The sequence below is a fragment of the Falco rusticolus genome, chromosome 5 (assembly GCF_015220075.1).
Source record: "Falco rusticolus isolate bFalRus1 chromosome 5, bFalRus1.pri, whole genome shotgun sequence".
Classification (NCBI taxonomy): Eukaryota; Metazoa; Chordata; class Aves; order Falconiformes; family Falconidae; genus Falco; species Falco rusticolus.
The window spans coordinates 36,252,602-36,275,964 of NC_051191.1; the positions used below are offsets into that span (position 1 = coordinate 36,252,602).

The following is a 23,363-nucleotide window of genomic DNA, read 5'->3' on the forward strand; positions in this document are numbered from 1 at the left end:
CCTGGTGGTTTTGTCCTATTTATCCAGAGGGAAGTGTAAGGGAAAGGAAAGATGTGAGAGAAGAGGAGAAAAATTGCCACGTCTGCTGAAACACAGGGCCCTTTGCCTGGCACGGCAACCATCACTCTCCCTGCACGGTCAGGGAATGCAAGAGACTGGGGAAAGGCTCCCTCTGATATCTGCATCCCTGTGTGCAGCTGGATGCTTTCTAGCTTTTAAAGAAACAGTGCTTTGTGAGCCCTTCATCTCCTCATGCAGGTGGTGGTGGTGGTAGTAGTAGTGAACGACACAGATTTGCCGGATGACACAGAGCTGATCCCTGCATCAGCCAAGAGGAATTAAGCTTTGTCACTCCCCGCTGGGGCTACCTTTGCTGGGTATGTGCGGGAGGAGGAATTCACAGGCTTCTGCTGCATTCACCCGAGCAGAGCCCTGAGCGCGCTTTGCCAGGGGAGGCAGGCAGCGAGAATGATAGCTGTCTCTTTTAAATGCCGCTGTCAAATCCTGAGGAGACTTGCTAAAGGTAACGTGTTTTCCTTCTTATTCATTCAGGGGCTCTGTTGCAGCCTTCCGGAGACACAGCCTGATGTTTTTACTTTTAAATATGACCGTCCTTCCAGTTCACTGTCAGGCAACAAAGAACTCTGAATACAGAAAGGTGTAGGGGCTCTTTCAGTTACAACCCTTACGTGTCCCATGCTGTGCTCCTGCTAGGAAGATAGGTTCCTGTTTTCCTCTTATTTTCATTGCTAAAAGGAGGATTTTTTTCCCAAGTGAAGTGCTAAAGTTATTGTGGGGTATAATTGTTTTGTATTTCTGCTAACCACTCAGAGGAGTCCCTCCTGGGTCAGTGCATGCTCTGCCTTACTGGGAACCACTGACAGTGATACTCAGGACCTATATCCAGGATGAATTTCTGTTGTTTAACATCTTTCGTAAGTGATTTCTAGCTATGCTTTAGATGCCAGCAACTGTTGTATGTGATGAAGTATGGACAGCAGCATGTGTTTTTTTAGGGCTGCACTCACATGTCACACTTGTGAAGTTAATTTGCCTGTTAGAGCAGTGTGCATTTTATGTTACTGTAGATCTTTGTAGCCTCTGGTCTTACTGCTCATAACTTTAAAATACTACTTGCATCTTTCTCTACTTGAGTCCTGTGTGATTATTAAAGCAGCTGTGTGAAAACCTCTGTCTGGATAAGGTACCTTCCCTCTTCAGAAATGAACATATCTTAGTTTCTAAAAATAACTTAATTTCTTCTAAAAAAATCAGTTCGGTTTGTTAATTTTTCCTTCTCAGTGTAAAAAGGTTTGATTTGGGATTTAGGCTCATTTTTGTTGCGTAAACTTGCAACATTGTATAGCATTATGTGTCTGCAAACAAGAAGCTTCTGGTTTTTAGCTTGGGTACTGTGAAACATTTAATGGCCATTATTGTGCAGCTGGAAACACATCAGTATGTGAATGAAACTGTTTGTATCAGTCTAGCTTGAAAAAATGAGAAGCCTTTGATTATAAGTATAGCTCAAAATCGATTAGTATTTTATTTTGCAGAAGCATGAAAGAATAAGATGCTAATACTATGAGGCCAATAATGGAAAAAGAGCTTAATATCTCAATCGAACTTACAAAATGCATTTTCCTGTTCTTTAGACTGCTGTATGGGACCACGTTGTTCAAAACATGTGAACTCAAATATTTATTAATCATCCCCTCCTCTGTAGATTTGCTTCTCTTTCAAATCTGTTCTGGGTAATGCTTGTTTTTCTCCTTTGTGTAAAATGTTTCTATTTTGGTAGCTCTGTTACGCATTTATCAGGTTGGAAGTCAGCGTGTTCTTTTCCTGGTTTGAGGAATCTTTTTGTCTGTTGATGTCTTTATAAGACAGATCTGGGCACTAATTTAGTGTCTCACTGATGAGAGTTGTTGCTCCATTTAAATACAGTTTCCCCGGGAATAATCAATATTCCTACACATCATAGCCATCTTCATTCTTTCACACTTCCATCGTTCAACAGAATTCAGGGTAGTGGGTTTTTTTTCTCCTTTGAAATAATCTTAACTTCCTTTGAGACTCCTCATTCCTCCCACTCCCTCCCAATAGGAACCAGCATGATGCTATTGATTTTTTTACATTAAAGATGTGTGTTTTATGCTTGCCTTACTATTAACAATTGATTAAAAAAAAAAAAAAAAAAAGGCAATCTAAAGGTATGTTCATATATTCCTTTGTAATCCTTATGCTTGCCAGACTGGAGTTGCTGTCCTAATTGATAGGCTCCTGAATTTGCACCATTTTGAGTAAAACCCTTGTTCTTTTAGCTAACTCCTCTGCATTCTGTGGCCTTGGGGTTTGCATCTCAGGCACCAGTTATAGACAGCTCAACACAATCAGGCTAGCTAAGGACAGGGGTGGACCTTCACGTTTTTAGTGTGGCACCACTCATGCCACCAGCTGGTAATTTCCTGCTGCTGCATCAGCTGGGAGGTCCCCTCCCCTTCTAGCTTGCTAGTCCTGAGGTTTGGTGCTTTCCTTGAATTCCTTTGCCCCAAAAGCAATTTTCCTTGCGTTAGTACTTTCCCCCAGCCTGTCTCTGCTAGGGTCTCTTTCTTCTGTGCTGATGCTATACCTTTGTGCAGTTCGCCAAAATAATTTCTTTACTTTCTTTTGGGCCCTGCTGTGGTAAAAAGAAACAGGTATGCTGCACACTTGATTAGTGTCTTGTATTTTTAATTGATTACACACGTGTGTTTAATTGTACATCAAAAAGTGGAAATACCTGCTTTCCTTTTTTGTGTATGTCATATGCCTGTCTTGACAAAGTAAGCTTGTAACTTCATTTGTTGTTCTTTTAGATAAGGACGTAAAAAGAAATGCCTCATGTGGGCAACTGGAGACTGTCCAAAAGCAATTCTACCCAACAGGGAGATGTTCAGGCAATATTGTGTTTTACAACAATTACACTCCCCTCTTCCTGTGCTTCATCTTAACCTTTCCAAGGAAAAAGCAAAGCTGTGTCTCTTTGTATTGCTACACATGCTTATTTTGTCATTTTAAAATCTCCAGCAGGAAAATCAAGTGTTCCGAGCAAATTTCAAGGCAAAAATACCCTATAGTTGTGGGCACACTCTCTAAAACCTGGTCAGTGACCCACTGCTGCTCATCCTTCCTGTAGCATGACAACGCATACCTCTCTTGTCCTCCACGCCAAGATCATCTCCACGTGGGAACACTGGTCTCCTTCTCTGTCCTCTACCCTCAAACTTACACCAGTGGTAGGACACAGGCCCAGTCGTAGAATCACGGGGTGGTTTGGGGTCTGTGCCATGTAGCCTCTGGGTACAAGGGCCACTGCATCTGAGGCTGCTGTACACCCAAGTCATCCTCTGTATTTCCACTGTATCAACTACATGCTCTTAGGGCAAAATATGTGGCAAACAAGATGTGCACGATAGTTATTTTTTCAGTAAATTCAAAATACTATGAGATTAGTTCCCTTAATGTGTATTACACTTCAGTTTTGCGAGTCTTTATTTTTGAAGGTCAGTCCATTTTCAGTAATGAAATTGCATGTTACCAAGCTTAGGTAAAGCTCTATGTTTGCATCCATTAACAGGCAACTATGGAAGAAAAGTATTATTTTATTTGATGATGCAATTTGCAAGAAGGGTGCTGTGTGAGACCATTGTCTCATACATGCTGAGACATGGTTTGAATTTCAATTTCAATCTAGTCTGTCTAGTTAAGAACAAAAAAAAAAAATCCTGTTTTCTACACCAGTGTGCTGTTTCTACACCAGTGTGATGTTTCTATGCTATTTTTAATTTACTTTTTTTTTTTTATAGCAGTTAAAATGTTTATGGTGGATGGGAGTTTGTGCTGTAGTTAACTGATTTCTTTCATGCATAAATCTCTCATGCTTTTACCTTTGAGCTGAAATATTGCTGGCCCGATCTCTTTTTATTGTTGATTATCTATATGTTTTTGGCGATATATATGCATATGTGTGTGTATGTGTATATATATTTTAAGCAATGTTGCAAGTAGTTAAGCAGTTCTGAAAAGAGGTATCATCTCTACTATATTAGCTACTAAAATTTGCACTGAGAAGAGGGTTTTTTTAATTTTTTATCTCTTTCCTATCCCAAAAGAGCAAGGTAATCCAAAAGCTATATTAAGAATCTGTAGTAGTAGCCATTTTTATAGATGTCCCTATGAGAAGTACTGGGCTTAGAGAGAGTGGTAACACATTTGAACCGGTTGAATATGAGGAAATGCCACATTTGAAGTTGTTAGCGCAACCACAAATCTGTTCTCTGTACAGCTGCTTGTGCTGTAGAATTTTTTGTGTGCGGTGGAGAAATACTAGGGGTTTTTCCCCCAAAATTTATTTCTGTAAGACCTTGGCCCCTACTGAGCAGTATGCTGCGCATACCAAAGAGTCTGTGGTAATCGCTTACATTGACTGTACCTGCTAAATCAGAATTGCACAATTTACAGTAATTATGTTAAGCGTAGCACTGTAGTACAATAGAGAAAAGTTGCTGAAATGTGTAAGCTGGTCAGGTTTACAGCTAAATTAACCACTTTATAGTTTAAAAATTGCCTTTCAAGCAGTGCATTACAGAGCCTTGGTGGTGGTTAATTTATGTACGGACATGTTCGTTTTTTCCCTTTATTAGCCCCAAGAACAGGTCTTTTAGGAAGCTGTGTCTACTGCGTAAAGTTGCATATAGAAATGTATCTCTCTCTCTGTAAGGGGCCGGAATGTATTTTTTAACATATCCAGATCAGTGATATTATTCTGGATATTATTATAATGGAAACAGAATAAGAGCACTCTGATAAAGATGTCAACTGCTGTTACACAGCGCATAGTGTAAGGAGCTGAGTGGTCTGCCTTTCATCCATCAAAGCTTTATAGTGTATCTTCAGGATAATTCATCACCTACTGCGCATACAGATCCTTTCTGCAGACGCAGATTTTTATGCTCCCAATATGTTTCCGATACAGTGAAATAAAGCAAGCCTAAAATGGGGGATAGTGCACTCCAGTTCACAAGATGATCGGTTATCTAAAAATTGGTTAGAGGCCTAAAGCATCAAAGGATGAATTCTGAATGTAACTGGATGTAGGTTATACTTTGCTTTGTCCACAAGCAACTACAAGAAGAGCAAACCCAGAAATTTTTTTGAAGGCATGAAATTAAAATGGTGCCTTGACAAAGAGACTGTATAGTATTTTATTACAAACTTTCCAGTGTTCCAGAGAATCAGCCCTGGTTGTGACAGCAAGTTGCCAGCTGGTACCTTATTTTAATAGTAATTCTAACTATGTGGTCTTTTTTTGTCATTAAGTTGTTTATAAAAATACAAATTTACAGTAAAAGAACTGAGTCAACAGCTGGATTTGAAGTAAGAATCACAAGTAGCAATATCTGTAGGGACTTTTGAACATAGGTTAGTTCCCTATGAGTTCTGAACATTCAGAAAACTAAGTGTGCTGACAAGTTATATGAATAGGCAGTCAACAGGAATTTGCTGGTTTTGTGCATTCAGTCGGGGTTTTGGAAGTATGCTTTGAGGTTTTTCATACTAAACACGTGTTTATCCAGGTTGTCCAGTTCCCTAATTTTTTTCGATTGTATTTCTAAAAGTGAACTATGTGTTTCTTCTGACTTAGTAACAGACTGCAGGGAAGGAATAAAGAGTGGAAGCAAAATCTGGAAACTCTTTTCTGCTAGCATTCGGGAGCTCTAGGGCCACCTCCAGAGATGCAGCCCTTCCTTAACAGGAACCATTAGCACATACGTGATGAGAAGATAGGAGAGAGTCCACAGGGGAGAGCTGTAGATCAGTATGTCAGCAAGGGAAGTTTTGACGCTGCTCTTAGTGCTTGTAATGAAGTAATTATTTTTTAAAAAAAAAAAATCCTATTTCTTGGGACTTGGATCTTTTTTTGTTTTGTATTTAAAAAAAAACCAACACCAACCCATAATGTATTTTATTGCGAGACTGTTAGATAAGAAAATGAAGGCAGAGATTGGCCATGACCTGCCCTATATCACCCAGCTGGTCCATGGCAGTCTGAGATACAACCCCTGCCTCCTTTCTTCTCTTTCTGCATCACTGGTTGTGAACAGTTACTGAAGTTGGCAAAGTGTGAGAGAGCAGAGCAGAGTGCATGACTTTTTCCCTTCTAGATTTTTCACCCATCTTGTCTTTTTTATTTGCACTTAAAACAATCCTGGCTAAAGGCACTCTTAAGATTGCTTTGAAATGGTACAGTGCCTGTGTTACAATCGCTTAAGGAGAGGGAGAGAGATTAATATTTGTTAAAAAGATGTTCCTTTTGTAATTGCTGTTTAGGCTTTCCAGCACCATGTATGTGTAGAACAAAAGAGGCAGATTCATTTTATTTAATGAGTATTAGTAGTTTGCAACATTGTCTTTTTGTTCAAAGGATTTCTTTGAATGTATTGTTGTAAGAAGTAATGAAGTGAGGAGAAAAGATTTTCCTTTCTGCAGCAAGCTGATCACAGTTCACAAGTTCAAGCAATATTTCTTCACTGATAATATATTCAAGAACTGGCAAACTCTTTATTAATTATTCAGGATGATCTAAAGTACAGCAGCATACTAACCAATCTGTGTGAAAGTTTGAGAGAAGAGAGAGACGTAAAAATACTTCCCATATCAAGCATGTACTACTTAAAAGTGGGAGCACTGCTGCAGCCCTGATGGTCTGAGAATGTGTGTATAGCTGGAGTTCTGCAGAGAAAATATCTCTGGCTTAGATAAGGTGGAATAATTGCCTGCAGGCGCCTGTAAGTTGTGAAGAGACAGCGGCAAGCCGTCATATAAAGTGATTGTAAGTGTTCATTAGCTATCTGATATCTATCAGCTGTTAGTAGCTGGTATATGATATGGCAGCTCTGATACCTGTTGCACCTGTAACATGTAGGGAGTGTTCTTCCCAGTGTGTGTATTCTTTTGGGAGCTGGGTGGGTTATAGGAGTTCTTGGCTGGTTCCTGCTGAACTTCTTGCACAGTTCAGCAAGTGTCTTGGACTTTGTGCCTTGTCCCTAGCTGCGTGATAGGGATAGCAGTACTTCTCTCAAAAATATTCTGAGTAAAATGAAAGAAAAAGAATTATTATGCAGCAGTTTGTAGGCTGTCTAAATATTAAAGTTTAACTGAAATAGTTTATTGATAAGTGTGCCAGTTTTAATATGAATGCAGGTGAGACATTTGAGCTGTAAATAATGAAACCCTAAGCTGGCTCATGGATGGGGTGTTGCACAAATGTCTTTCTGACCATCACCATTGCTGCAGGATAGAAGTGTGTTGCAAATGTTTCATGAGTTTATCTTGTTCGTATCTCTGTGGACACCAAGCTGTGTGGTGTGGTCGGCACGCTGGAGGGAAGGGATGCCATCCAGAGGGACCTTGACAGGCTTGAGAGGTGGGCCTGTGAGAACTTAATGAAGTTCAACCAGGCCAAGTGTAAGGTCCTGCATGTGAGTCAGGGCAAACCCAAGCCCAAATATAGGCTGGGCAGAGAATGGATTGAGAACAGCCCTGAGGAGAAAGACTAGGGGGATGCTAGTGTATGAGAAGCTCAGCATGACCTATCAACGTGTGCTTGCAGCCCAGAAAGCCAACCATATCCTGAGCTGCATCAAAAGAAACGTGACCAGCAGGTCAACAGAGATCATTCTGCCCCTCTATTCTGCTCTCATGAGACCCCACCTGGAGTACTGCATTCAGCTCTGGGGCCCCCAACATAAGAAGGATGTGGACATGTTGGAGCGAGTCCAGAGGAGGGCTACAAACATGATCATAGGGCTGGAGCACCTCTCCTCTGAAGACAGGCTGAGAGAGCTGGGGTTGTTCAGCCTGCAGAAGAGAAGGCTCTGGGGAGATCTTACAGCTGCCTTGCAGTACCTAAAGTGGGCTTAAAGGAAAGCTGGAGAGGGACTTCTTACAAGGGCATGTAGTGATAGGACGCGGGGTAATGGCTTTAAACTGGAAGAGGGTCGATTTAGATTAGATACAAGGAAGAAATTGCCCACTATGGGAGTGGTGAGGCACTGGAGCAGGTTGCCCAGAGAAGCTGTGGATGCCCCATCCCTGGAAGTGTTCAAGGCCAGGCTGGATGGGGCTTTTGAGCTAGTGGAAGGTGTCCCTGCCCATGGCAGGGGGGCTGGAACTGGATGATCTTTAAGGTCCCTTCCAACACAAACCATTCGGTGATTCTATGATCTTCAGTGTTGTTGCCTTTTCAAGTAGTTCTAGCAGAATCAGAGGGCAGAGATTAAAAAACACTTCAGCGTCTCATTTCTGCCAGGAGCTCAATCTGGATGAGCATCCCAGAGTAGTATAGAGGGTACGAGGCAGGCTGGAGCAGAAGGCTAGGTGAGAGCATGTGTTAATACAGTGGGATAGACACTGCAAATTCTGCCAGTGTACAAAAACATACGTCCATCTTTGCATTCTCATGAGAGCACTGGATTTTTCTTTGCAAACAAATCAGCTCTCTGCCGGGGCCTGTCCGGTGCCCACATGAGGTTTTTGTTACTTTGAAAGAAGTGTCTGAATTCCACGGAATTACATGAACAGAGGTGAAGCCTGAGGAAACGTGGAAAGGAGAAGGGCGGCGTGGGGTAGGAGAAAAGAGGCGGTGTGCATATCAGGCCTTGGGTTTGCAGTCGGCTGTGGGGCCATGGCCCCCAGTGCTTGGGGGGGGGGGGGGGCGAGGGGTGTGCTCCGGTGGGGAGCAAAGGAGGCCTGAGCTGCAACCAGGGCACACGCAGCAGGAACGTGAGATGCAGCACTGCTGGGAGCTCTGCAGATCTGCAGAGCTAAGAGGGAAGAGGACAACAGGGAAAAGAGAAGCGAAGGGGGACGTGAGAGAAGCTGGAGGTGGAGCAGAGGCAGCTCATGCTGGGGGCACAGCCTCTGCTGCTGGAAAGGTGCGTGCAGTGTGAGGAAAAACAGGGGCCTGAGCTGCCGGGGGTTGAATAGTAGGGGTTAAAAACTGGTCATTTTGTGAAGGTATTTTATTCCACTTAAAGTCTGCAATTACTTAGTAGTGCTTACCTAGACATTTTAGGTAATTTAAGACGTAATGTAAGGTGAGATTTCGGGTGGAAATGGGCTGTGGTTCCTTGTGTGGCCAGGTACGCTAGGGATGGGTGGACCTCACTCTCTCACATGCTTTATGAATACTTAGTTTGGGATACTCTCTGGAATAGAGATAAGAGCACACCTGCATTTTTAGGCAGATTTCTGCACTTTTGCAGCTTAATCTGTCTCCCAGCGTGACTCCAGGGAGTAGTGCCCCGTCTGCACTTCATTCTCTGCCACCATGGTGGTGCTGCCGGAAGGTCCCGCCACAGGCACAGCCCGTAAGCGGTCGGGTCTCTCTGTCAGTGTGCGTTACTGCACCTCTTCAAACAGCTGGAATTAAATCGACAAAAGGTAACCTAATTTCTGGCGCCCTACCTGCATTCCCGGTGGGAGTTTTGCTGGCCTGGGGAGAGGGCTGCTCGGGGGACACGCAGGGAAGACTGCCCTGGGTAAAGACTATCCCCAAGGGCCCAGTTCATGTGAGCTGCAAGCAAAATGAAACCTCTTCATAACATTGGGTTTTTTTCCAGGGAAAATCTGATTGCTAATATTGGAAGTAATTAAAAATTTTGTATTAACATCTTCTGAATTTATTAGGCATGTAAGTGAAACGGAGCTACCACAGTGTTACCACAGGTGCCGTGTCACTCCCTCGCTTTTGTGAGGGTATGAAGTTTTAAAGATACTTGTCCTTTTTGTCTCCTTTCTTCTCTTGGGGGTTTGTTTTAAAGCATCACTCCTCTAATATTTAGGAACCTTTTAAGACTCTGTATTTAGCATATTCAGCCCTGGGTGAAGGTTAAAAGAAAGCTTCAGCCCAGAAAGTTGTTATTACAGCGAAAGGGGAAGCATTACATAAGTCTCCGCTGCAACCTCTACATCTTATCCCTTGAACTGCTTATCCTCAGTTTTCATCAATGCTGTTGGGTATGATGGTTTTAGTAGAAAAGGCAGCTTCCCTGAAAGTGTATTGGCCAGAAAAATTAGTCCAGATTGCAGTGATTATAAAGAGGCAAACACTAGGTATAATTTTGTGGGGAACAAAATGTTGCTGGAAATAACGTCTCATCTAACAGGCTTCCTCTGCCTTAGCTTCTCAGTGGTGAATTGAGAAAGATGTTTAGCAAAGAAATACCAGCTATTCAAGTGACTGAATTACTATAGCGCATTGGTAAATGTCACCAATAAAATGCAGTTTAAATCCACAATACTCTCAAGGAAACATTTATGCTTTTAATGAACTAGAATTTGACAGCCCTGCCTGGCAGAAGAGATCGTTTCTGGCATTTAGATTATTTTTTTTTTGGCAGGGGCATCCAGTATATGTTGTGACCTGTCAGAGACCAGTGCAGCTTTGTAAAGATATTGTGGGCATGTTGTTTTCAGCTATATCATAAGTCAATCGTGAATAACAAAGATGAAATTTCCTACCATGTTATGAGGCTTAAGTTGATAGATCATTGCCTTCTCCCCAGCAGTCAAAAGGAGGGTACCTTTGGGGTATTTTAAATTTTCCAGTGACAGGGTGAATGTGTTTTTCCTTTACTTACATGCTTATGTACATGTACACAAATTTTTGTAGACCTAAGATATTTTGATATTGTTATAGCACCTGTGGGTCAGAACTACATTTTGCTGAACCTAAGCATAAATTATCACAGTTCTTGTTCCACTAAGCTAAAAGCAGTAATTGAGAGAAAGCACAACCTGAGCAAATATATATAAATATAATTGGTGTGAGTTCTTTTTTACTGGACAAAAAAAAAATAATTCCTTGAAAGTAAAAAGAAATTGCTTCAAAAAGGAACAAACATAAACTTGGTAATTAATAGCTACTTTCTCAAAGAATTAGAAGGAACAGAGAAAAAAGGGATTATGTGTAAGTTTTGGTTTACTACTTTAAAAAATATGCAGAGAAGTGTAATGTTGGTGAGGGAGTTTCCTGGAAGTTTAGCAATTGGAATGTTGTCTAGTTGCATCTCGTCTCCATTTTCACTCTAAAGCTGTATAACACAGTGATAAATGTGCCTGACGACCACTTTTACTCAATGTTACAGACCTTCCAAGGCAGCATGAGCCTTTCCAAAGGCTAGCAGGAGCAAGTGGAAGGTAGGTTAAGCTTGAGCTCCCTTTGTAGAATACAGTTCCCTCTTCTGCATTGCTATTATGGACCGTGTCAGGATGGTTCAAGCAAGGCCATCAAACCACCAGCAGCAGGATTTCCTGCAAACGCCAGTCTGAGATCCACTTAGGCGCATATGCTATGTAATATTGAACAGCAGCTGCTCTGTGTTGGCTGACAGCTGCATTGAGGTAGTAACTGTAGCCCCAGGGAGTAAGACTGACTTCCCTTTTGCTGCATCTGTGGCAGCAGCACAGTGAGGAGATCTCTTTTGTCCAACGTAACAGAAAATCTTCATGCAATTTTCACTTAATCCCTACAAAATATGTGAGCAATTTTTCTGATCACAGTGTAAACTTCGCCCTTACGGGATTCACATCCTCACAATTTACCCAGATTGAGAGCTTGGAGTTGTTGGGCTGGGATGTGGTGTACTCAGTACTGAGCTTTGCATCTGTATTCAAGATTTCAGATCTCAATTTAGGCGTAAGTCAAATGGTAGTTTAACAGTACTAGCCAAGTCAGTTTGACTTTCAGCGTGTGTTTCAGACCTGCTGTGTTGTTCCATGCTACTCTGTGTTTTGGTGTTGGGTTGTTTTTTTTTCCCCTGGCTGTCAAAAGAAGTGCCTCCACCTTTGCAAATAAGTACCTGGGTAGGGGTCACAAAGGCAGTAGTGAATTCAGGCTATTTCTTTTTTATGGTTTGCCAACAGATTAGGGAACTGACTTCCAAACTTTTTCCTGAATTCTGCCATTGGACAGTAGGGGAAGTTGGACCTTCTTGAACTAGCATTAGCCAAATGGGCTACATACTGTTTTGAAGTGGTTTGCATGTTGTGTCTGTACATGCGTCACAGTTTGAGAACTCCAGATCAACATGCTGAGACACTAGTTCAGTTTGTCAAAGGTTCAAGTGATGCCCTGGGTAGCATAAAAAAAATAGCATCTTCTTTTTGCTGCACTTAAAATAGAGAATTTTGTAGTTGGTTATGTCAAGAAGAAAGACCTAAAAAAATTAAATTGTCAAGTATTTAAAAAGGGGAAAATACAGTAACACTTGGATTATTTTTTTTTTTTTGCTTTTGGCAATTTTATGTTTGGTGAAAGTTCAGAGCTCGATAGTTACATCATACCCATTAAGAATCAAAGAATCTGGTCTCTTTGTGTGTGTGTTTTTTTACTTGTCACAATTTTAAACTTGTATGGTCTTGTTACTGATGAAAGCTGATGGGCAGCTGCCTAAGAAGAAATTAGGGCCAAAGCTAACATTTCCAGTGTATTGTCCCACTGAAAGCAGCACTCAGCACAGTCACATATCCACTCACATGCTCATTCACATGCCAAAAAATTACTGTAATGAGCTTCCTCCCCCAGCCCCCATCTAGCCATAATTAGTCAGAGTAAGTGACATTTCCTCTGATCTTTTCATAGCAAATGCTACTATGTGTTATAGTAAAAAGAAAATAGCAAAGGGATGATACTGAAAAGAGCCAAGGTGACTTGTACTTACAGTGGTTCCTCGTGTCTTTAAGACATCAAATGCTCTGATATCTGGAGCTTATGCCCCAACAGGTGGAGAGAGAAGAATATTTGAAGATGTCAGAAATCATGGTGAATAGCAAAAGAACAAAGTAGACGATTACTGTTCAGAAACAAACTTAAAGTCTGACAAACAGACATAGATAAATGTTGACTACAAAGCTGAGGACATCACACCAAAGGACTCTTGCAAAGTTATCATGAACAATTTACAAACTTGGATGGAAAATCTGTATATAATTCTACCAAAATTTAATGTTATGGTGGGTAGTGACATCAGGAATAATCTTCGCCTAAGCTTAATGAGGTGAAAAAGGTCAGCTTTGCCAAGCCACAGTAACTTAGAAAACTAAATCTAGATTTAGAGGTCTGAATGGTTTAACTGGTTTAGCTAAGGTTTAGATGGAAATTATGTTACTCAGTGTGTGGCCCATGGACTATTCACAGTCCATGCACTACTTTCAAGGGGTCCGTGAATAAAATAAAGCAAAGCAAATTAAATTCAGTGTTTAATTTTCACGGTTGTGGAAAATATTAAAGCACCTGAAAGTCATAAAAAATGGAGGATATGTGTGTTTATCTAAACATACATGTGTCTATATATACACATATGTGACTCACATGCAAAGGCTATCATACTACTGAAACTGGATATAATAGCTAATGCAATAGATCAAATCCCAAATAATTACAATAAAAGATTCACACGATGTAGGAAGGAATAATTGTAAATTTTAGTTTCCTTAGAAGAGCGAGATAAATCTAAAATCTAGAACAATTGTGTTCTCGGCAACCAATCACATTGGTGGTGTTGCATATCTGTATGCAAAAAGATCACCATTTGATCTCTCTACATAGATGAATTTTTAATACATAGATTAATCCCAAGTTTAAAATGAGGAAGAGTGTAGCAGGATACTCAAATAGTCAGTTTCAAGTTCCTTATTCATCTCTGAGATCTGAAATTATGAAAGTAAAGAAATAATCACTGTTCTGCTGATTTATTTGGATGATAAATATAAAATAGGTAAAATGCAGTAGTTTAGAAGGAACTTTACAGCATGTAACAAAAAGTTGTTCACTCCATGAACATCTTAAAGACATAGCTAATGCTCTTTCTTCGAGAGAATATTCTGGAAGACAACTGCTAAATATTTTATCAAGTGGATAGCTAAATTATGTATCTGGAAAACTCAGTTATGCTTAAGAAAGACTCTCAAAAGCTCATCTTTTCCTAAAAATGTGGTTGTGGAGGGAAGACTGTACTGTCAAGGTGGTTTTTTAATTAGTTGCTAAGATAAACAAAATCAGACCTGCTACTTCAAGATCAACTTTGTTTTAAATAGGAAGAACAGCAAACATGGATTGTATGAGTGAAAGAGTGAGAACGTGGTTGGATTAAAGCTTCTTCATCATTGTTGGCAATCAGGGTGTCATCAGGATATTCAGGAATGTTCTCGTGTAGAGGGCGTGAAGTTTATACCCATCTTATTATCGAGCAGCTGAAATACAAAGAATTTATGGTAATTTATTCTTTCTGCTGGTTTTCATTACAAGGGTTTTTATTCTGGTAAGCCTTTGCTGCAAATGGGAATAGTCTTCCTGTAAATGTAGGTTTTGTCCCATGAATCCATGGGGACTGTCTGTCTGATTTGGAGTTGCTAATGGATTCGGCATATTACTGGAGCATTTGCTCATCTAATACCACCTCCTTGAGTCATGAACTACATTAAAGTTTTGTTCTTGGCCTCCTCCTCAGCTGCCCCTTTTGTGGTATCTGTGCACATCCAAACCTTTTTCTCTGTTTCTGATCTTACTGGTTCAGATGAGATTCTGAAAGCATTCTGTGTAGCTTCTCAAACCAAGTTTAGAGAACAAAAATTGTAGGTGCAAGTGCTGGAAATCTGAATCCACACTGCATTCCAGCCCCACATATCTGATATAAGAAGAAAGAGATCATGTGCTGAATCCTTATAATAAGTCCTAGTACTGGGGCTGCTGGCTAATCTGAACCACTGCTTTTTGGGAGGAAACATGAAGCACGGTGTAATGAGATGGGGGTCACTGGAGTGCATTAGGAATGAGCTCTCTGTGCTGCCTAAAGCTCCTCTGCCCCAATGAAGCAGGACTCCTGGGCACCCACTGGAGTGTTCCCACTTCCCTCAGACTCCCAACATAGCTGGTGCCCGTGCTGGGGTGACTGTTCTCCTTGTGATGGTTTTACTTGTACAGGAGTACGCTTGGATAGATTGGTCATCTCCGATATAAAGACTTGCTTTGACAGCTTAGATAGGTGCAGCTACTGACTGCGGGTGCTGCTTGTTTTTGTGGCTGGGAATCCCAGGTTTGTTTCAGGAATTTAATTTTTCTCCTCAGATGATATTAGCAAGGGACCTACAGATGAAATCAGAACCCTGTTAAATTTATCTGTTGCCCATGGGATGGTATCTTAATGTACTAGAAACCCCTATGGCTGAAACATAACCAAAAAACAGTAGTCCATGTGAAAAGGACAGTGAGGCCCAAAGTAATTCAGTACTTACATGGTTGGTAGTTGTTTTCCTGAATTTGATTTTTAAATTCAGCTGCCTCTTAACAATTCTGTGTCTATAGCATTCTTTGCCAAAGCTGGCGTGGTAAGGGAAGGATTAAAGAGGAGAGGCAAGCTCAGCTGGCCCTGCTCTGTGACCCCACTGCTGGCCCTGGATGGTGAGACTCATCCAACAAAAGCTCAGGAGCACTGTCCCACTCAAATCTCAGGAACCTGTAGCTGGGTGTGGACACTTGGGATGGGATGGCTTGTAAGAAAGGTGGATGAAAGCAAAGCTTGCTGGGATGAAAGCTTTTACCTAAAAGGAAGATCGAACTTTTCTGTGATGACTTGACCTGCTGGCAAGTAAATATGCCAGGCCAAATATTCACTGGTAATCCTGGTGGGAAACTTGGGATGGAGAGACAGGACAACCTGTGAGATATTTATGAGAATAAAGTATATACTCACGCCATCTGTGAGAATAAAGTATCAGCTGGAAGAGATAATCTTGGTGCAGAGTAAGCAGAAATTTTCCTTAAACTGCAGAGGCACCAGAAGTAGCTGGAAAATACAGTATAGAAACAGTCCTTGCAGCATTGCAAAAATATGGCTAAGGATGTGGGTGTAATAGCATTATATAGGTCCTCTTCAGGAGATGCTCAAGCATCATATAAACCCACAACAAACAAACATAAATGAGCGTCTGCATCACCAGAAGGAAAGCGATGTCAGAGGAGCTAGTTTGATGCTAGAAACCAAATGCTAGGAGCTTAAGCAAAACTGTTTTCCTAAGACATGTGTCTGGAGAAGTTGGCTAAAGTTATGGGTCCAGATATGTGGAGAAAACCATGGACCAAATGTGTCCAAAATAGTTCCTGCAAGATCCTCTGATGGAAATTTTGATGGTGGGTCTGGACTGACTGAAGCAGGAGAAAGAGCAGTGGCCTTTCCAGAGGACAGAGGGGCCAAGTGAGATTTGGAAAGGATTTTGAGTCAGTGAGTCTCACCTGAAATGGAGCTGAACTTCATTAATGGGTTGACTGGAGAGCTGTATTATTATCTGCAATGGAGACAGACTGAGCATCAAGCAGCTACCTGATAGTTAATGTTGGAGACCATTTCTGCAACTGCTGTTGAATCTATTCCACTCAGGATAGGTAAAAAATAATAGCTTGGATTTTTAAGGGGTGGTCATTGGCTGATTCTTTCTCTGGATGATCCCCAGATCATTTCCAGCTGTAGTGCTGCAGGAGCAGTATAATGTAGACATGATGATTCATGACATAGCCTTAGCTGGAGAAATGCATCAGCTTTTGTATTGCATTCAGCGGTCATAACTCTTTAAGTGATCCTTGGTCACTTAAAGATCTTAGGACAAGGTCCTTGTCCCAAAGACTGAAAGTCCTTGGTCTTTTAACGCCCCTCTGTTGTCTAGCATGTCACGTTATCAAAGGTCAGAGCTATATCTGGCTGTAATTTATTAAGGCTTAATAAATTATTAGTGGATATCACGTAGTTACATTGATGAACAGTCAGAAAGTTTCTTTGTAACAATGGTTTATAATTCTTTAAAACACAGTTTTACTGATATGGCAGGTATTTGTCAAATAGTAGTACTACTTGGCTGGTTTAGAAACTTAGTTAAAATGTTAACTGCTTGAGAAATGTTGGCCATACTTTAATTTCTGGCAAATGGTGGCTTCCTTCAACCATTTCTCAAGTAATCACCTTAATATCACTGTAGGACAGTGTGTTCAGGAGTGGAAGACACTGTGAAACAAAATGCAGGCCATTCACACTTCTGCTGCCTAGTTGGGAAAATATTTTTGTATCTATATATTTTTTACTCTATACAAATCCAGTGCCTTCCTGACTGAACTCTTAAACTGTCAGACTTCAAACCTTAGGAGATAGACTGTTCCATATTCCATGTTCCAGCATTCTAGGTAGTTGCAATTTGTTTGTTCATGTTTTCACAAGGCAGTGGTTTGGGCTACCATTGAGAGTTGGTAGTCATCGCTTTATGCATTGAAGTTGTGCGGAGTTCATCCATCTGTTATGACAATGTTTTTGGCTGAAGTCATATATTTTTGTCTGAAACTCTCTGATTATAGAAAATTGGTAGCTTCATTTTTTGAGACAGATCCACAGCTGTATTTGTAATGTTCTATCGAATTGACTGTATTTTCTTTTCAAACTTGGCTTTACAGATCCCTTGGAAAAAACTGGTTTTAATCAGTGTTACATCCTGTAATATATTTATTGGGTTGTTCTTGTTTTTAACTGGTATTCTTATTTATGAGGAAAATGGAAAACTTTATGAATGGAGAATGGTGAGAGAATCATGGGGATTTGACTACGTGAACATTCATTCTTAAAACAGTAGAGAATTTTAACTCATCTGAGTGGGGAACGATTAAGAGGGTGGTGGCAATATTTCATTCCAAGGATTGACAAGAGTATTCTGAATTATCTGGAAAGAGTTTTAATTCCTCATGGTTATGTGGTGTCAGGACTGCCAAACATCACACTCTGCTGAACTCTGTTCCAGGTCAGCCATTTTCACAGAGGGCTGCTGGCGTTTTGTAAGCTTCTAGCACTTGTCAATTTTGTTTCCCTGTCTCCTCTCAGTGTCTGAGATCATCTCTGTTTAGTTTTGTAGGAGTCTTTTGGAAATTACCAGCTCCTTTGTTATTTGAGGGAACCTCTTTAGAGTAAAATCTGTCCTGTAACTGATTTCACAAACTCTAAGGTAATGTAGCAGCAATAGTCAATTTAAAATAGGAGTTTTCTTTGATTTTTGTGTAGATCTCAGCATCTACAGAGGCCAGCATTTTGTCTCCCGGTTTGCTGTGCAGAAGATAAATTAGCAGATACTATTTTTATACTGTAAAAGCGGTTGATATTCGTCCCTTAAGGCACTTGTGGTTATATTTTAAGGAAGTTAAAAAGTAACAGCTTCTGTGTACACCACATACTTGTTCTTTTGCTGTAGTAATTTTCTCCCTTTTCAAAACAACCTTGATTTATGGAGCAGGAGTGGCTTCTATTTGCATATGCAAACTGTGAAGCCTTGTGTATTGGACAAAATACAAGAAAAACATGATTAACTGCTGTGGTGTGTCCAATTCCCTGCTTGATCCTCAGCAGCACCTCTGGGCTCTGAGTCTCTTCTCATACTCTGTCTAGGGATATTAGACAAAGATGTGGATACAGCCTCAGCCTAGGGCAGGATGTGCCGAAGATCATTTGATGCTTGTCCTCCTTACCATTTTTTTCCTTAGAGCCTTACAAAGGGTAGGATAGAAGTGTTCTCATGCTTTGTGGTAGTTGTTTTTTGATCTGGGGTGCCATGATATCTCTTTGTGACTTGAGTGTGAGGCTTCTGTGCTTTAATTCCCACCTGCTGCCTGAGGGGCTTTCTGGATTTATACCATCACAGGAAACAAACATAGTGAGGATAAATCTGATGGGGATGAGCAGAGCCTCCTGTTGCCTGACCGCATTTCTTGCTTAACATTTTGGGAGCCAAGGAAAGGTAAATAATCTCTGACCTTGACTCTAGGTCCTGACAAGGTTTCCAGAAGCAGCTATAAGGAGAGGGACTTTGAGTGACAGATGTTAACAGTGAAGACATTGGAATCTCCAGACTCATGCTTTTTTGTTTTAACCACTAGGAATTTTATCTCTATGCAAATACATCTTTGCCATTGACTTTGGTTTTGACCTCCTTTAAGTTGCTTCTTTTCACTAGAGATCTTAGCTGCATCTCACTAGATATCTTATTTGTGGAAGTTAAATTAAATGTTTCAGGAATCAAAGTCTTGCTGCAGTTGGGAATAGCCATTCAATATCCACACATCACCCAGTATAAAATAATGTTATTTGCACACACATTCTGAATAATTCATGTTACATATAGAAATTTCAAATTTCCATGTTGGTATATATCATTCAGGAGAACAACATTGCACGTTACATCTTCTCCCAGGCAGAGGATAGACCCAAAGTCGTATTTCAAGCTATTAGTGCAATGTTATTTTCCTAAATGCATCATTCAGTACTGGCAGGGATTTCCAGTGCTTTTGATCAAATTGTGATATAAGTAGACAGTTCTGTTATTGCTATCAGGTTTACTTTCCTGGGGGATAGATGTCGTTGTCCTTCTATCACCCCGAAACTTTAAAGTGTGTATTTCATTCATTTGCTGGTTCCTAACACTCTGCGCAGTGCATGGTTCCTACCCTATCCTATCATTGTGAATTGTGTAGTGTACTTAATCCCAGAGTTGAAAGAGTAGTGATGGTAACATATTGTTGCAATAATCTTTTTGAGGACAAGTATGAGAAAAACCTGGAAATTAGGATAATGGGAAAGATACACTGCATTAAATTATACTACTTCTGAAAGTACACACAGGCAACTGGATCGGCTCTGACAGAGCAGTGTTACAGTGCAGTTCTCTCTTCCTTCTGTACCAGCCACGTTGTTGCAGTGCTACAATGGCTTCTCTGTTTGTCCATTTGTCTTTTTTTTTAAAATAGATTCAGAATGTGCAGCAAGCTCCTTCTTGGAAAGTATAGAGCTCGGGTTTTTTTTTTATTATTCTAATTTTGAAGTTCAGCTTTTTTATAAGATCTGATCCATTATATGCAGAGGGGAAACACGTATGATGAAATCTTCCTAAAGATGCATCCAATTGGAACGCTTAAATGTAGTACTGTAAACTGCTAGGAGTCATTTAAAAGAAATCGCAATAAATGAGAGCAATTGAAAAATAATGCTGAATATATCTGCATTTTGTGTAGCTTTGTAAATAACTTCATAAAAAGTAGCAATTGTTTAGTATTTTAAAACCTGCAAATCTGCTTTATCAGTGAGGAAAAAAAAATGGATACTGGGTACACTATTGCACTTTCTTCATCTGCTTATTTTCACTTTGGATTGTATAGAAAACCTTTACATAAAATTAAAATTAAATTAGGTGTGACAGTTGATCATGATAATTACTAGTTATTAGCTGAAATAGTTTTGTGTTCACTGTTGAAAAGTAGGAATCTGCAAGGCATTATACATACTGGGAAACATCAACTGTATTTCTACAAAATCTGAAAGATGGGAAGCATGTCATGTTAATGGATGCTTGTGTATTTTATTTGGAGGTTACAGTGACCTTTCTTGTGTTACCGTAAAAACAGATAGTGAGGTGGAAAGAGAATCATAGAAGAATTCTGGTTGAAAGATGACTGGCAAGCCAGACTGCCCAGAAAGCACCATGTCTGTGAGAGTTTTCCATGATATTGCATCATTGCTTGGGGTAGATACCAAGGGTAAAGGAGAAATATTAAGCTGGGTGCAGGTGTAGTTTGATACAGGCTTCTGTGAAAAGAACTGTTGTGTGTTTCTGAGCATCCTGAGAGCTGTAAAACTTATTAAAGGCAAAATGAGTCTCAAGAGCCATGAAAGAACCTTGAAAAACTTATTTTATGTCCCCCTCAGCTTTAGCTTCAGAATGAACAACATAGTAGGTGAAGTAATAAGTGGACCAGTGTTTCTATGAGCCTGGATCTTGATGTATGAGTTGACATTGGAAGAACTTTCCTACTTCTGTGACTCCCAATTTTGCAAGGATTTAATAAAAAAAATTACAAATATTCACTGTGTCTGTACATGCACAAGTAGTGCTTGGGCACAGATTAAGTACTGCATTCATTTTGAAGGAAGTTATTAAACCATAAAATATAAAATAGTGACATTTTTCTTGCTAACAGTTGCTACCAGCAACACAGGAATTGTTACTATGCCACAGATGAAGGAATGCTGTTTATAAGGCATTCAGTTGAAATTCTAGTTCTGGGTTAAATAATTTCCAGCCTTATAAAGAAGCTAAATTCCTTAGGATGAGGAAAAGTTTCAAAGATTGAGATGAAAGGTTTCAAATAAGATGATACTCTGTTTTATAGTTGGTTCTTAAATGAGTTTTATGTTGTAAGTCTATATTTTGTCTTCTCTGTATTAGCATGAGACATCCAGTATATTTGCATGTGTTAATTCTTTCAAAATTCATTTTGGTACTAATAATTTTACCTGAATTTTGTGCACATTCATTAGCCTTGTAGAGTTTGATCCTTCAAGGATCTGCATACGTATTTAAAAAAACAGACCCTAGTGAAAATGCTGCTGCAGCTTGTATCTTGATATAAATAGTGAAACTCATTGGAAAAAAATCACATTACAAAAAGTACTGAGAATGTTGTTATTACAGGATAAATTTCAGGTTTGTCATCCATCTGTCCTGTCTCCCCCCCCCAAAAAAAAGGCGGGCGGGGGGGGGAAGGCATTTTGCTGTCATTCCCACTTTGTTTTGTCAGCATTTTGGTGATAGTGTGACTCTGATAACTGTGTTAACAACTATGAAATGCAGGTCATTACGGAGATTAGGCTGGCAGCCAGTTGCATAGTTATTGCCTGTCAGTCTTACGTGCTTGGTAAATTGTGAAGTACTGCAAGAGGTGTAGCGGTATGTTTTAATATTTCTTGAAAACTTCTCAAGGATATTGTAATAAGCTAAAACAAATGTTTCTAATGCTGCAGTAGGGTTCTCAATTGAATAGAATATGTAACCATGCAACCGTAGATTTCCATCACCAGAAATGATAAATGATAGTGGTTGTAGTCGTTCTCACACAAATGTAATTACTGGCAGGAAAAAGCAGCGCTTCATTATGCATTCTGCTTTTGTCTTTTTGGTGGCTTTGCAGCATTATACTTTCACACTATGACCATATTTTGTATTTGTTAAAAAGCAATGTACCATATTTATGTGGATATTAAGACAGTGAACATGTGTTTGTAGGCCAGACATTTGGATGGATACACACACACACGCAAACACACATATGGCATGCACATACATACTGCTTTGTGTTTCTGCACATCCTGAGAGATATGAAACTTGTTAAAAGAGAATCAAACTACAAGGAAAGAACCTTGAAAAACTTAACCCTACAAAACCTGTTATACTCCAAGTTGCTGTTGCAGAAGCATTGACATAGGGCAAATGTCTTCGTTTGTCAGACCTCAGGAATTCCCTTCCCACATCTAAGTGTGTATATCCAGTCCAACTGCAGTAACTCAGGCACTATTACATTTTCAGATTCCTACAATAGAAAACATTCTCGTGCGTATAGGTCATAGCAAGATTTGTGAAAAGTACTTGTTTGAAGTTATGGGCTTCTGCAAGTCATCCTTCAACTGGCGAGTATTCTGTGGTTTTAGTTTTTCCTGCTTTCTTGAAGCAAATTCCTTTTGAAACAATCAGTAGGATTTTTTTCTGTAAGTTTTATGAATTCAGGTGTTCAAAACTTTCTCAAAAGAGCTCAGGTTTCACGCTTCTGTCTCCTCTGCAAAACTTCAGGAGGTTAGGACACCTTGCACATCAGATTTGCTTTTGGTTTTATTTGAGATTGACAGTTCTGTGAATGCCAAAAAAAATCCTTGGCCTGTCCTCTTTTTTAAAAGTGTTGTGGTCTCATTATCTATCACCTTTTCAAGTCCTGTATAAGAATATTCACAATTTTTCTGGTGATTCAGAATTTTTAGAGGTTGGGTTCTAGATAGGAAGCTTATTTGTAAGAGCTATAGACCTTTGAGCCTGTGCTGTGGCTCTTAAGTCTTTTTTTAGTGCAACACTGGAAATTCTAGTGCTAAAAAAAATGACAGTGATTAAACTTTTCCCATATTTTGTAGCGTGTTTAATTACTAAATTAATTTTAACAACCTTTAGGTATTTACCAGTTTTGAAAATATGGCCCACCTCTTAAGTATGTACTTGAAGGAATAACTTGAAGCATCTTTCCCCTGCATATAAAATAATTTGGACTAATAAATGTAAAATTAGAAATCCATAGCATGTGTAAGATTTAGACATGTAACTGCTATTGTTTAGCATCTCTACATCTAAAATGTCTGAACAGTTCTTTAAAAAGTTTCTCTGAAGGAACTACTCAACCAAATACAAATACTAAGGAAAAG

At 39.9% G+C, this 23,363-nt stretch overlaps 1 protein-coding gene across 11 annotated transcripts in view; it reads left to right on the forward strand.

Annotated features, from left to right (window-relative positions):
- Nucleotides 1-23,363, forward strand: part of GRIP1 (glutamate receptor interacting protein 1) — a 330,769-nt gene that overhangs the window by 167,437 nt on the left and 139,969 nt on the right. The window contains exon 1 of one of the 11 annotated variants that reach the window (XM_037389515.1): nt 376-523. The exons of 9 other annotated variants lie outside the window; for them this stretch is intronic. In XM_037389515.1, coding sequence (XP_037245412.1) covers nt 469-523 — 55 coding nt within the window. In that variant the 5' untranslated portion in view covers nt 376-468. Of the gene's footprint in view, nt 1-375; nt 524-23,363 lie in introns of those variants that run through there. One more of the 11 variants, XM_037389519.1, reaches the window with a different exon arrangement.